The sequence below is a fragment of the Odocoileus virginianus genome, chromosome 18, assembly GCF_023699985.2.
Source record: "Odocoileus virginianus isolate 20LAN1187 ecotype Illinois chromosome 18, Ovbor_1.2, whole genome shotgun sequence".
NCBI classification, from domain to species: domain Eukaryota; kingdom Metazoa; phylum Chordata; class Mammalia; order Artiodactyla; family Cervidae; genus Odocoileus; species Odocoileus virginianus.
The window spans coordinates 24,921,659-24,936,630 of NC_069691.1; the positions used below are offsets into that span (position 1 = coordinate 24,921,659).

General features: G+C 35.5%; 1 protein-coding gene across 39 annotated transcripts in view; it reads right to left on the reverse strand.

Annotated features, from left to right (window-relative positions):
- The window catches only part of PTPRD (protein tyrosine phosphatase receptor type D), a 2,322,816-nt gene that overhangs the window by 116,153 nt on the left and 2,191,691 nt on the right, over positions 1 to 14,972 (reverse strand). For 22 of the 39 annotated variants that reach the window (XM_070480470.1, XM_070480471.1, XM_070480494.1 and 19 more), the window contains 2 exons: positions 5,130 to 5,171; positions 4,527 to 4,624 (listed from right to left, as the gene is read on the reverse strand). In XM_070480470.1, coding sequence (XP_070336571.1) covers positions 4,527 to 4,624; positions 5,130 to 5,171 — 140 coding nt within the window. The remainder of the gene's footprint in view (positions 1 to 4,526; positions 4,625 to 5,129; positions 5,172 to 14,972) is intronic. The other 17 variants (XM_070480507.1, XM_070480505.1, XM_070480504.1 and 14 more) reach the window with 1 other exon arrangement.

Here is a 14,972-nt window from a genome sequence, read left to right on the forward strand (position 1 = left end):
ACAGTTTGTTTACTGGCATTTGGAATTTGACAAGAAAAAATCTTTCTTTAGGGATTCTCTATGTAAAAGAATATATAATCAAAGGATATATTCTCTGTATGTGGGTGGGAGAAACAGAAGAAGCTGGCATGTACAGGGGAAAGAACAGTGCAGCCCAGAGAAAAACCCCTATGGTGAGAGTTTCAGAGTGGATGTTGGAAATCTCTACAGTCTTCCAGTTTCAGATAACAGTTCTGTTTTTAATTTTTTTTTAAATTTATTGAAGTACAGTTGGTTTACAATATTGTGTTAGTTTCTGGTGTATAGCACAGTGATTCAGTTATATATCTATATCTACCTATATTCTTTTTCAGATTCTTTTCCATAATAGGTTATTACAAGATACTGAATATAGTTCCCTGTGCTATACAGTAGAATCGTATTTATTTTATTTATAAGTAGTGTGTATCTGTTAAATTCTTAATTTAAGACCCTCCTCCCTTTTGGTAAGCATAAGTTTTCCATGTCTGTGAGTCTGTTTCTGTTGTGTAAATAAGTTCATCTCTATCATTTTTTAGATTCCACATATGTGATATCATATGATATTTATCTTACTTCAGGTAAAAGTTTTTGAAACATACCTGCATGGATAGCATTTGCTTCTATATAAATATATAATTTATAATACATGTATAATAGATAATATACAATAAATATAACAAATAGCCCTTTATTTTCCTTTAAGCAGACTCTAGGAGCTGCAGTTGATTTCTTGTTCTTGTTCAGTCGCTAAGTTGTGTCTGACTCTTTGTGATCCCATGGATTGTAGCCCATCATGGGATTTCCCAGGCAAGAATACTGGAGTGGTTTGCCATTTCCACTTCCAGGGGATCTTCCTCACCCAGGGATCAAATCTTACAGTCAATCTAATATAAACAGGATTCATGTATATGATATTGATAATGCTGACTGTGATGGATATCAAATTGATCTCATACACAGATATATTTGCCATCTGAGGAAATGGTGAAATGAAGATTGGAGGGGCATATGTGTATTGTATACACACATACACACATACACAGTTATTCAGTCTTAAATAAGATTCTGCCATTTGCAAAAACACTGATGGACTTTGAGGGCATGGGCATCATGCTAAAGGAAATAAACCAGACAGACAAATACTGTATGACTTCACTGAAATGGAATTTAAAAAAATAAAAAACAAAATCCTCAGAAACAGAGGACAAAATTGGTCATTGTCAGAGGCATAGGGTGGATGATGGAAGAAATGAGTCAAAGTGGTCAAAAGGGCCAAGCTTCCAGGTTACAACTGACTCTTGAACAATGCAGGAGATAATACTATAATTTAACCTGGGTTTTGCTATTGAAAAATATCCATGTATAAGTGGACTTGTGCAGTTCATATCCATGTTGTTCAAGGGTTAACTGTATAAGTCCTGAGGATGTAATATACAACATGGTGGCTATTTAACAATAATGTGATGTATATTTGAAAGTTGTTAAGGATAGATATTCAGAGTTCTCATTACAAGAAAAAATATCTGTAGCTATGTTAAGTGATAGATTGTAACTAAATTTATTGTGGTAATCATTTTTCAATATACACATATATCAAATCACATTGTATGATAAACTAATACAATGTTAAGTTTCAGTTATGTCCCAATATAACTTGAGATGAAGAAATAAAATGAACATTTGTAATTAGCATGGTTGAATTACTAGACTAGCATTTTTGAAGTTCAGACAAGCAATTTGGATTTTAATTGGGCTTCCAAATGATCCATATGTAAACAGTAGCTAGGAGTTTGTTTGACAAGATGTACACATCTATTCTAAATCAGTCGAAACATTCACCAGCCTGATGTAGTGACTTTTGACAGTGATACCAAATTTAATTTCTCTGAATTCTAGATGCTATCCTCATATTCTGGCCACTTAAATTCTAGTAGGACTTGGCAGTCTCACTGGAGAAAATAAAAGCCTAAAGTAATTTTAAAGACCTTCAAGATGCAGCTATACTAATTCCTCAGGTTCCTTCTTCCAACTGTCACGAATCTGACTTCAATTTTCTTTATAGTAAAGGAAGTCTCTCACATAATCTAATAATATCACTTTATAATTTAAACCCACTTCCTCCTAGTCTAACCTCAGAATCAGTGTAAACAGGTTTCATGCATTTAACTCCTGTTTTAATCTTAGAATCAGAGTAGCAGATTTAGTTTTGCCCATCTTGAGAGGTCTGAGTAAACATTAATCCGTAGTGATTATGCTAAAATAATTATTTGTAAGTAATATGACTTGTCCCTTCTCACTGAAAAACAGTGAAAAGTCTATTCAAGTTTATATAGAGATAATATGTCAAAGGAAAAAAAAGACACTTCTTCCAGTGTGTTGCTCTCTGGTCTAAAATACTATGCAGAAGTCTTTATCATATTATCACAGATGAACACAACACTTAAATATCCCCTTCATGGCTGTTAAGGCACAGTAGAGTCAATTCATGCCCAGGGAGCTTTAATCACAGATCATCGTCATGATAAACGGTGAAGTCAGTGTGGGCTATCATGTCAACGGCTACTCGGGGAGTTCTTAATGGCAGTGCTGCCAGCATGAAGTTCATAACTACTTTCAAGGAGCACTTCTAATCTAATGGCTAAATGAGTATCATTAGAGTATCTTTACATGCAGCATTTCTAGAGAAATCCTGTATTTAAAGGAGACAAGTTACTATAGTCAATGCACACAACTGAGACTGCTTGAATAATGCAGATATTGTCAATGGTTTAAAGTTATAAGAGTATAAAGTTAATTAATGGCTTATAACAAGTTGAGCTATCAAATTGTATTTTTATGACCCATCATATCATTCATAATCACACATAATGTGTTAAAGTGGGGCCATGAAGAAAATATCACACATAGGAAAACACTAAGAATAATAATAACAACACTCATGATAACAATAAAGAGCAGGTTGGCAGTGTTAAAAATTCTGGATAGTGAAAGCTATGTGATTTTATGTTGCCCCAAATGGCATTCATCATATGCCTTGTTTTCTTTTTAAAACTCAATTTTCAATCGCAAGCCTCAAACCAGAAACTATAGAAACTATTTTCAAGAATACTGCACAGTGTAAAGACAGCCTTTATGACTAAGAGGAAGAATCGGAAAGAAATAAGAAGCAGACCATTTAGAAAATAATTCAGAATCCAATGTGTTTCCTAAAACTGAAATGTTCTCCTAAATGCTTGAAAGAGAATAAGTGAAAATATAATTTAACCGATGAGCAAGCAAACAAAATCTCCTTTGTGTTCTATCAACAAGATGTTGGAATATGTAAATTGAGTAAAAGGTTACAGCTCTTGAGACTGAATGTATATGGGGCTACAGATATGTTTTGCTTAGGAAGCACAATAAAATAATCAAAAATTGAATGTTTAAAGACTAGAAAATCCATGCAAATGTCCAGATTGCCGCAGGCCCCACTGCTCCACATTCTTTTACATGGAGCTTCTTCACGTGGTTGATAACTCTCTAGCCACTTGAGGTTAGGGCTCTTCTTAGAGTTTTCTAACCAAATATGGCAGGAGTTGGTAGGGACTGAGAGAAATCCAGTCCATCAGCCTCATTTCAGGCTGATAATAGAGAAATCAAGGGCGATAACAAGGATGTGATTTAAGATTCCCATTAAGTAAACCAGTAGAAACTCTTTATGGTAGTACTTGAACAGTTTCAGTTTTGCTATTTGGCACAAGATTTTAGTTGGACATTTTACTCTTATGCTTATGCTAAGTTAAACTTGATCTAAAAGGTAAACAATCATTCAGTTATAAATAATCCATGAATTCGTTCCACTATGGGTCCCTGTTTCTGAGGAATATGATAAATACCACTTTCACCATTTTCTGCTTGATAAATGACACAATATCTAAATACCTAAACAATTTTTTATTCATTTTCATCAAGGATTAACACAAAACCTTTAAGGATTCTGAAAATATAAGATACTGATAAGTTCACCACTGCTTCAGAAACACCCAACAGTCTGGGAACATATTACTATCTTAATATTAGCTCAAATATTATTTTATACCGAATGGGTAAAATCATGTGTATGTACTTAGTAATTATAGTTTTGAGGCCATGTAAACTGACCAAGAGCACTGGGAAATCGGCTTGTTCTCTGTATTTTCTTTTTCAGTGAGCTTTCTTACCATAATTTAGTGTATCTGGCACTCATATGGTATACTGGGAAGCTTACACATTTAGTATATTAACTTGAAATCAGGAAAGATAAACCAACCTCATTAAATAACACCAAACAACTGTAAAAAATTAGATACCTTTAAAAGTACAACTATTCCATTAATTATACAGATAATTTTAAGTTGGCTATTTGTTGTAAACTTTTGTATCAGATGCTGAGTCATATTTAAAGGAAAAAGAACTGATGAATATGATCAGAAAGAAGAGGGGGACAATTCTTGAAAATACTGTCAAGTATAAACACACTGAATTACCTCATATTCCTGGGAAAACTTCAAGTTGTCATTTGCTTTCAACCTTTCAATGTGATCTGCAAGTTCCAAGATAGGTATTGGAGGATGGCTAGCCATACCTATTAAAAGGAAAGAATACAGACATTTGAAAACAAATGAAAGTGATGCTCACTATTCCAAAATACAGAGAATACTATAGTTAGAAATGGCCTGAAAATACGTGAGTAGTAAAGATGTTTAATGTGAAAAAGCAGGCAGATAGTTTGGTTACTCAAAGCAGGACATGCTCTGGAAGGATGAATTTTGAAGCCAAATGAAAAGTCACCAAGCATAATCTCCAAACTAACACTCCTAATGTGAAAGAAAGTGTTATTGTGCTATGAATCAATGCAGTTAGCTAGCGAGAAAACTGACAGTCAGGCTTGATGTCAACTTCTGCTTTGAGTAATGACTGTTATGTCATTTCAAACTCCTTCTCCTGCACTGTGTGAAATGGAAATTGTGTGGAATTAAATGGTGTAAAGTGAACTAAGAAAATAGACACTGAGAAAGGCCTAAAAAGGGAAAGAGTTGTAGCTGGATAGGAAACATAAAGTGACTTATGCAGAATCAAGGAAAACTAACTTGAAGAATGAAGGTTACCAGGGTAACCGGAATCATCTGAACCTGCAAAGGAAATGATGGTGTAAATAAAATAAAACAGAACAAATTTGTTAAAAAAAAAAAAAAAGAAATGGATAGCCTGATATACTTTTAAAAAGCACTAATAAAAATGCTGCAGGTTTTAACAGGATTCATATACATTGTGACTAGATTAAGATCGCTTTAATATTTCACAAACCTGTAGGTGACTGACATTCACATGCAAACATGGACACAAAGAATGACATGCACCACAGACTATAGACAATAATCACTGATGACAAAATCAGAGGCAAAACTGAGTTTCAAAAATGTTTCCACTAGTAGCAGATTGTAGAGGTTGGGGTTGCAGCCTTCTCCTGGGCATTTATCAATGGCCACACTGACAGCTTGGTGGTATTTTGCCCCAAGTCCCCATTATTCAACCCCTAGCAAACCTACAATCTACTTCAGGTGTAAACATCTTTGTCCACTAATGGGAACTGAATGCAGAAAAGGCAGCAAATGGTGAAAGGATGAAGAGGAAAAAGAAGGTGGTAAAAGGAAGCAGTGACATGGGGGTGATACATCTTAGTTCAGTCTGCCAGCTGAAGGTATTCATTGACTCTGTTAAAAATAAACCACCACTAACTATGGTGATTCCAGTGTCTTTATAATGATTTTTCATTTTTCATATGATTTATATTTTACTTCTAATTAATTTTGAAGAGCACCGTAAGAGACCATTGCTGACTCATGTCTTATAGGTGCAAATTCCAGCTGACTAGAAAAACTTGAACCAGCATGCCCCCAGGGAGGCCTCTAAAGTGAAAAAAAAAATTAAGGGAGGGACTCAAGCTGGAAGCCCTGTCCCTGTGGACATTCTGCTGTCCCTGGGACTTTCTGGAAGGTGTCAGGCTGAGGTATGGTGACCATTAAGTCAGCACGACATGTAACTACTTTGTAATTACTTTATGGGTATTTCAAATATTGTACTGATATTGAAAGCCAATGGGTTCCTTTGTCTCTAATGCCAAATTATCAATGGTTTGGTTAAGTTGAGTAAAAAACTATCTTGCTTCTCCCAGACAATCATTTTAGCACTGTGCTGTGATAGGCAGTACTTTAGTATCCATGACTATCAAAGTCTGCTTTCAGCCAGCTAAAAGCTTAATGGAAGATCCAATAAAAACGAGTCAGCTTGGAAGAAGAAACTCTTTGTTGCTGATGCGATTATGTTTGGACCTAAATTTTGGAACCCATTTCTAGAACATTTCCCTATAGATGGTAGCATTGAACTCCTCGACATTTTGTGGGAGGAAGAGCTGAGTGACAGTGATCGAATAATTACAGTGATCTTATCCAGATGAGGCACCCCCAATGACAAGAATGGAAATGCAAAGGCACAAGAGACGGACGGTAGGCTTGTTTGGAGATGAAATGATGTGGACATCCACTACAGTGCTTTAACAGAGAAAATAATAGAGACAAAGATGTTTAGACCTTTTCGAGCGAATCGTGGGAGAGAGTTATTATCATATATGGACTGAGTGGTGGTTTGGCTAGAGAGGGAGGACACAGAGCCAATCAGGGAGGCGTAGGGGACTGAATTACTGCTCAAAGCTGCAAAAAGTAAAGCCAGTTGGAGATGGGAAAAGCATTAGTATAACAGCAGTAGAAGACCATCATAATCAACCAATATTTACTTCTGGCATGCACTGGCGCGTGGTCTGGATGTATTACTTTGGCAGCTAATGACAGAGAAATCCAAGCAAATCTGTACTGATCCATTACATTCTAGTTCAGCATATGTATATATCACAGGCAAAGATACCAGGGCATTCAAGAATCATTGTTTATGATCTGGCAATATTGCACCAAAGCACTAGGACAAGTAAAAATGTCAATACGGATGTCCCACAGAAAGCGGGGAAGAGCTCATGGGAATCTGATGGTTCAGGAGAAGAAAACCTAGGCTGCTATACTGAATAGGAGTTCTACTTCTGCCTGCCATCTACTAAGAGAGACAGACTTCTTGTTATCAAGCACCTAAATTCCTTTTTGTGTAAAAATAAACGTGGGAAGCTAGATTAATTCTGGAGTCACTTCTTTATAACTCATTTCAAAATATTCAGGATTTCTGAGCAGGGAAGGGTCTCATGGATGTAGTTCATAAGTGAAGGTTTTAAATGTAACTGTATCTTTTCTTTGAGGGGTGAGGAACATCTGTAGTCTACAAAATAGAAAATTATGCAGTTGAATTGTCAATTTTTTAAATTAAGTTTAACACATTTTTTTAGCTAGCCAAATTACCTTATAAGAATATATGATATACATATATGCATATCATGTATGTATTCAAAATAAGTAAATGCCAACATAAAAACTATGCTTAAGGATAGATCTGGGATGAAACTCCTCTAACGTGAAACTCATTTATTTTCATTATTAATTTTTAAATTAAAGTGTAGTTGATTTACAGTGTTCTGTTAGTTTCTGGTATACAACAAAATTATTCAGTTATACATGTATATCAACTTTTTTACATTCTTTTCCATTACTGTTTATTTTAATATATTGAATATAGTTCCCTGTGCTATAGAGTAGAAACTTGCATGCTGGGCTTCCCTGGCGGCTCAGTCAGTAAAATAATCTGTCTGCAATGCTGGAGGTCCAAGTTCAATCCCTGGGTTGGAAAGACCACCTGGAGAAGGGAATGGCTACCCACTCCAGTGTTATTGCCTGGAGAATTCCATGCACAGAGGAGCTTGATGGGGTGACGAAGAGTGGGACATGACAGTGAGTTTGTATTTGCTAATCCCAAACTCCTTATTTACTCCTCCCCCCATCCTCTCCTCTTTGGTAACCATAAGTTTGCTGTTTATATCTGTGAATCTGTTTCTGTTTTGTAAATAAGTCTATTTGTATACTTTAGATTTGACACATAAGTGATATGATATTTGTCTTTGTCTGACATCACTTAGTACAATATGATAATCTCTAGGTGCATACATGTTGCTGCAAATAGTATTTCATTCTTTTCTATGGCTGAGTAAGATATTTCAGTGTGTATATGTGTGTGTGTATGTATACACACACACATATACACACACAACATCTTCTTTATCCATTAATCTGTTGATGGGCATTTTAGATTGCTTCTGTGTCTTGGCTATTGTAAATAGTGCTGTTATAAACATTTGTCTTTTTGAATTAGTTTTCTCCGGATATATCTTTAGGTTTTTCTTAAGGAACCTCCACACCGTTTGCCATAGTGCACTGATTTACTGTCCCACCAACAGTAGGAGGGGTCCCTTTTATCCACACCCTCTCCAGCATTTATTATTTAATATGAAACTCTTTAGCTCATATCAGAAAATAATCACCAAGGATCTGTGGCAAAATGCTATTATAGAATTCTCCCAAAAGTTCTCCATTGTCCAATGTGGAAATAAAGTTTACAGGATATAATCAAGTATGTTAGAATCTGAATGAAATAGGAGACACTAAGAAAATTATGAATTTGACCTCACCAAAGTATCTTTTCACTCTTTTGTTTGGCAGCCTGGTCACTGCTCACAGTCTGGGAACCAATGTTTTTATTAGAACAGTGTTTTCACATTAGCATAATTTGAGGTGCTTTAAAATCCCTTCTTTCCAGGATGCACACCTGACCAATTAACTCAGAATATCTGGGTATGGAAGCCAGACATTGACATTTTAAATATTCCCCAGTAATACCTTTTAGTCCTTTGGGGATTTTTTGGGGGGGAGCCTGTAACGTTTTTCATTCAAAAATCATATTAGAGTACATAAGAATGAGACCAGCTTTCTCCTGGTGATACCCTTGAATCTGCTCTAAGTCTCGATTAGCAAGCTTTAGTGCTTTAGCTATTATTAGCAGCAATGAACCTGAAGTGCAGCTCACAGCTGATGAGGACATGCTAGGGTCTCAACCTCATCAGTTCAAAGCTACAAATGCACAACATAAATGCATTTTAAAGGAAGGCACCCACTGCATCAGAGCCGAGTTTTCATTACGGAGTTAGGATATCAACAGTACACACTGTTAACATGAAAAATGACAGATGTAGTCAATGAAATCTGCCTTAGGTTGGAGGAAAAAAAAAGGATGGCTACATTTTTTTTTTGATAGTAACTCTATAATGGCTTCCTTGTAAGATGTAACACTTTAAAAATCATGGTGCCTTAGACATTATTTAGCCTAGCATTTTCATTTTATATAAAAGTTCTGAAGACTAGGAAAGTTAAGTGATTTGTTTATTTTAGCCCACTTAGTAAGTAACAAAATCGTATGTGATTTTGGCATCCTTCTACTGTTTTATTTCTGGAATTGAAGTTATGATCTTCTAAAGCAAGGGGCAAAGTTTCCAGTGCTAAAGGGCCCGAGTCAGGGAGGAAAAGAAGTAAAAATATACACAGATATTGAATAGTAAACACTCACAAGAAATGTCCTTCTCCCCATTTTTGTGCAACCAGGAATCTCCTAGGCCTGTTTTTCATTTCTCTACTTTCAATATGGAGTCTCAGGAAAGAGAAATATTTCTCTATTAAAAAAAAAAATACACTTGTGACGAATGGCAGCTGATGTTCTCTTTCAATGTCAGGATTACCCTCAGGGATACTATAGACTGTGGAGAGCTTCTAGAAGGTTGGAAAGCTGTAGCAGATATCTTCCAAGTGGTACTAGAGAGAGCCAAGAGGGTGAGGCTTCTCAGGTTTTCAGCAGCAACTGAAAATCCAGACAACTATGCTACTTTCCTCCATTCTCACTATCGATTAAAAATCTTGTTGAAATCCAGTGGGGGTCAAAGAAAAGAACTTTGGAGGCCACATTTGGCTAACACTGACCTCTGTTTTAGAAGAGCGGAATGTTCCTTTGGTGTGTGAATTAAAATCTAAGAATGTTCAAAGTGAGAGGCAGCATATTTGTGTCCACAACGCACTAGCAGAGACGCTGAGTCGTGTGTGTGGGACGGGCCAATGTGCGCTTCTCCGTGGTTCACCCTCTACCCCCGCTCCGCTCCAATTAGGTCCACCAGGAGGGCAAACGAAGCTCAGAGGAGTAAAAGGACTCGATCAAGGCCATCGTTATCAGTAAACTATGGCTATGTGGGGGTTTGGATCCCACACCTTACCAGTTCTCATTTAGGGAACTTCCCATTATGCCATGCTATCTCTTAAATCATTGAACACCCCTGGGAGAGTGGTGTCACATACATAAATATGGACTTGTGAAATTGGACTGTTCATGCAGTAACATGGCATCATAAACTATCCTCAGTTTGAGAAACTGTGTCAGTAATACATTAGCTTCATTTAGAAGATATGCTTGTGTTGGTGGTGGGGAACAAGTAAAAGACACTCATACACACACTTGCATTTTTTGTTATGTCTTACCAAGACATTGTGAGCTTCCATGACAATATTTTAATTGTATACATTTAGTTCATGTTAAAAACTGTAGTGCTATTCGGCAGACATGTTTTCAAAACCCCCCTGAAATATCATGTTTTTCAAATGTTCTATTTTATGAGGTCAGTACTCTAACTAATATTAAGTTTCAAATGAATTTTTTATATATAGAGAAATGTTTATCAAATACTTGCCTTATTTTTTAAACACTGCATTAAATGTCAGTAGATATTTTAAAACTATAACAACTTTGTTAACTGGAGGTTTTCAGGTCACTAATAATGGTAGAACATCATTTAGATGATTTTGCTGTTAATATTCATGTGTGGTAATGCAGTAACACTGTCTTCATGGTTTTCCTTTCTAACATATTGTGATAAAGACTGAAGAACAGGTTGTGGCCATGGGACAGAGAAATGTTATTTTGTTCATCAAATCACAATTATACCTACCTGACTTAATAAATCACAGCAACTTAGTTTACAAAATATTTGTCAGCTTTTCACATCATTTATGTACTACTTAGCATAAGTTCAATAACTATAAATACTCCATGTTTACAATTTGCCTCACAAATGAATGGTGAATTAAAGACAAAAGAGAACATTGATTTGTAAGGTATAATTACTTCTTAGTACGACAATGACATTTTGACTTAATCCATGACTAGGATCATAATTAAGGGAAAGGTACTCTAAGAGTGCTTTTTCAGGAAAGCACTAAATGACATAATTAAAATTCATTTTTATGTAGGATTTCTCAAAATGCAGGATTTGAACAAACCATGTTCCTTTATATCAGATATTTAGCATTTAGATGCAAAGAACCAATGTTTCTGAAATGCAAAAAGAGTACATCTAGCATTATTCGTTTAGGTATCTGCCTAAGTTTCCTATAGTACAAAATAAAATATAAGGAGATACGTATAAAAATGGATTTTGTTAGCACTGATCCAGTTAATACTACTAGTGCATCAGAAGAGATGCCTCAAGAGCTTTCAAAATCACTCAGTTGCTATGCAGACATTTCTGTTGCTGATACTGCTATTTCTGATACGTTAACATTTTATGAGTTTGTTTTTGTTTTTCACAGCCCATCAATCACCTACCGTCCATGTATGCTTTAGGGCAAAACATTAAGGTCATTCATGGAATGAAAACGAGGTTTTTACATTGTCCCATCTGATCATCAATTTTTAAATCTCTTTTCCTAAAAGGAGCAAGTAAAAGTCTAGAGTTTTGTTTTTGTGTGGAAAAAAATAAAAATTGGGAGTAGCAAGAGGGAGGATTCTAAGTAAGGGGTAGAGATACTGGAAGAAAGAATTTTTTAGGAAAAAAAAAATTCTAAGCAATTCAGACCATAGTGGGTTGGTCTGAGGGAGAAGTCTGCAGGCACAAAGAAAGGTGCTGACTAGCATGCCACGTGATGGTATTGGTTACATGTTCCTTTACATTTTTTTTTTTTAATACTAGAAAGCAAGCTTATTTCCTTAAGATGCTGGACTTCTAAATTTGCTTTGTTGGAAAAAATAGAAATAGCACCACATACCAGTAATATTTTGGTTTTCTTATAAATCACCATCTTTTGACAATATTATATTTATTTTAGTCATTGTGTCCAATTCAAGAGGCCACATCCCAGATGGCCACTCAGTAGGTAAGGCTTTTTACAGTATTTCAAAAATATCCATCATTGACAATCTCTATCAAAATGGTAAAGTAAAATGTGCCTGCCCTAGGACTCAGCCATCACAATTCCAGGTGCCTATCATTCAGAAATAACAGCAATGTGAAAAGGTCTGGGCTCAGTACTGCTCAGTACAGTATGTTTTGTAAGAGCAAAATGCAGGAAATAAGTTAACCTCCATTAATAAGGACTGAGATGATATATTTTGTGACATCTGTTGAACAGAATATCATCAATACTATCAGCTGTTAAAGGAGGTAAAACTTCATATATTAGCTTGGAAAATGTAGTTAAAAATATTAAAATCGGAAATTTCATGTAAATGCATCTGTATCTATATAGCTGCTATATATATATTATCATTTAAAGATCTGTATACACAAAAAATTCTGGAAATATATGCATGAAACTCTTTATGGTAGATATTCCTGGAGAGTAAAATTACAGTATAGGAAATCATTTACATTTTCTTTTAAATATGTCAAAAGAGGAAAAAGCAAGATAAAGAGTAATTTTTCTTAAAGTATATTTTTTGCCTTTTACAACTTATAAAAATCACACACAAAATTTAAATAATACACTGCACAACCATATAGCCATAACCTAAGTATAACTATTATTAAGCTTACTTCCTATTTAAAAAATTTTTCCTCAGTAAACATGTGCTATTTTTATAATTAAGAAATATTGTTGGGCCGATTATAAAGTAACTTGGAAATTTTTTTCATAAGAAAAGCTTTCTTCCCACCAAAAAAGTAGTTCACTTTTGTTTAACATGTAACTCATCTATCAGCCATCCTAACACATATCCAGTTACCACTGTCCAGAGATGTGTAAGGCTTAAATAGGGGTTTCATTAAAAGCATCTTTTATAAGTGAGTATTTTCTTCCCTTCCTTCACAGATCTTAAAGATTTATAAAAACTGATGACTAGTTACTAATTCTAGAACATTCTTCTACTGCATCTCTTCCCTCACTTACTCATTGTGTCCATTTTATTCCATTATCCACTTGAGGTTGTAAGTCTCACCTTAGTTAAATGATCCCTTCAATTGACATATTCCACACCAGTTCTGACTGTCCCCACAGACCATTAAGTGACGTCACCGCTGTAAACCATAGTCTCTTAAGAGATTAGGTAGTTCAGGTTCTCACAGTTACAACCTGGCTGCATACTGCCATCTGAAATCCTTAACAGACAGGTAAATATATTCGTGGAAAATACCTACAAGCAGAGGTACCTGCTTTTAATTTGGAGAGTGCGAGCATTTCTAATCCTGTCTAGATGCTTGAATACAGTGTTTAACAAACAGAAGGACCTGATTATCACCCCAAATTTGGCAAGTATGCGTAAAGCAAAGTTCCTCACCACATCCCACAACTTCACAGAGACGGTATCATGAAAAGAACAGATTTCTTGGTTTTCACTTTGTGCTTCAGCTGAGTGCCCAGAGACAAAATTCTGACCTTTTTCTTTCCCAGACCCAGAGACATATGTGTTTGTGGTATTACAGTTAGGGAAATAATTCTTTGAAGTACTTAATGCCAAATACTGTATCTATATGAAATTTAGTATGTGTGTTTCAATATCTTTTGAATATGAAGCAGAATTTGGGAAAAAGATGTGGCTCTTTAAACCCAGATGCTCCAACAAAAATAAGTGACTCAAAATGTAAATAGATTTTTCATTCACAAGATGATTTTTTTTTAAAGGGAAGTAGAATTAAGAATCAGTGAACTAAGCAATACGCTTCCTTTACCTTCTGAAAGACCTACTGAATTTCAAATGATAATGTTAGTTAGACATTTTATCATCCACAACAGACTTATCAGAAGTAGAAATCAATTTGCTTTCAAGATCAAATTCTGTGCTAGGGGCTGGTTATATAAATCACAGGTTTCTGATTTCATTGAAAATCGTGGATTGTTAAGTCTCTACTTACGCATACCATTAAGTAACACTGTCATATTATATAATAGTTGTACATAACTATATACACAAAGGTATGATGTATATAAAAGCACATTTCAGAAACTGAAGGGTGAAAGGTTTAAAATCCAAAATATAAATAAAAATTAAAATTGCTTCCTGTGCAATACCTAAGAAAAGTGTTTTAGAATAAAAGAATTATTTTATTTGATCATCCAGGAAAACTCTTGATTATTTACAAATCAGGGAGGATTAGCACAATAAGGTTACTTGATTAACAATCCCAACTTCTGCTCTTATCCTATCGGCAAGTAATTGAATTCATAGCCACTGGCTACAATCCACACTGGCTGAAGCAAACTGCAACATTCTCTATGAATTTTACATTAACACCTGAGTCTATTTTCTTTGTAAACTGGTCAGATTTTCAGTACAGCAGGCCACAATCTAGAGCCTGGCAGGCACATAGACTGTTTCAACAAACCAAGACTTAACCAGACTGCTTAACTGAGGCGGTTACAGCATAACGCTGCCCTGGTGAACAGACGTGCTAGGATCTTGGGACAATTTCTCTTTTATTCTATTCCTCTTAAACCACCTCTCTCCTTTTTACTGCTTGCCTACTTTATTCCACTATCCATTTGAGGTAGGTTTAATCTTAGTTAAACGGTATCTTCTGGTGGCTCAAACGGTACAGAATCTGCCTGCAATGCAGGAGACCCAGGTTTGATCCCTGGGTCAGGAAGATCCCTTGGAGAGGGAATGGCTACCTCCTCCAGTATTCTTGCCTGGAG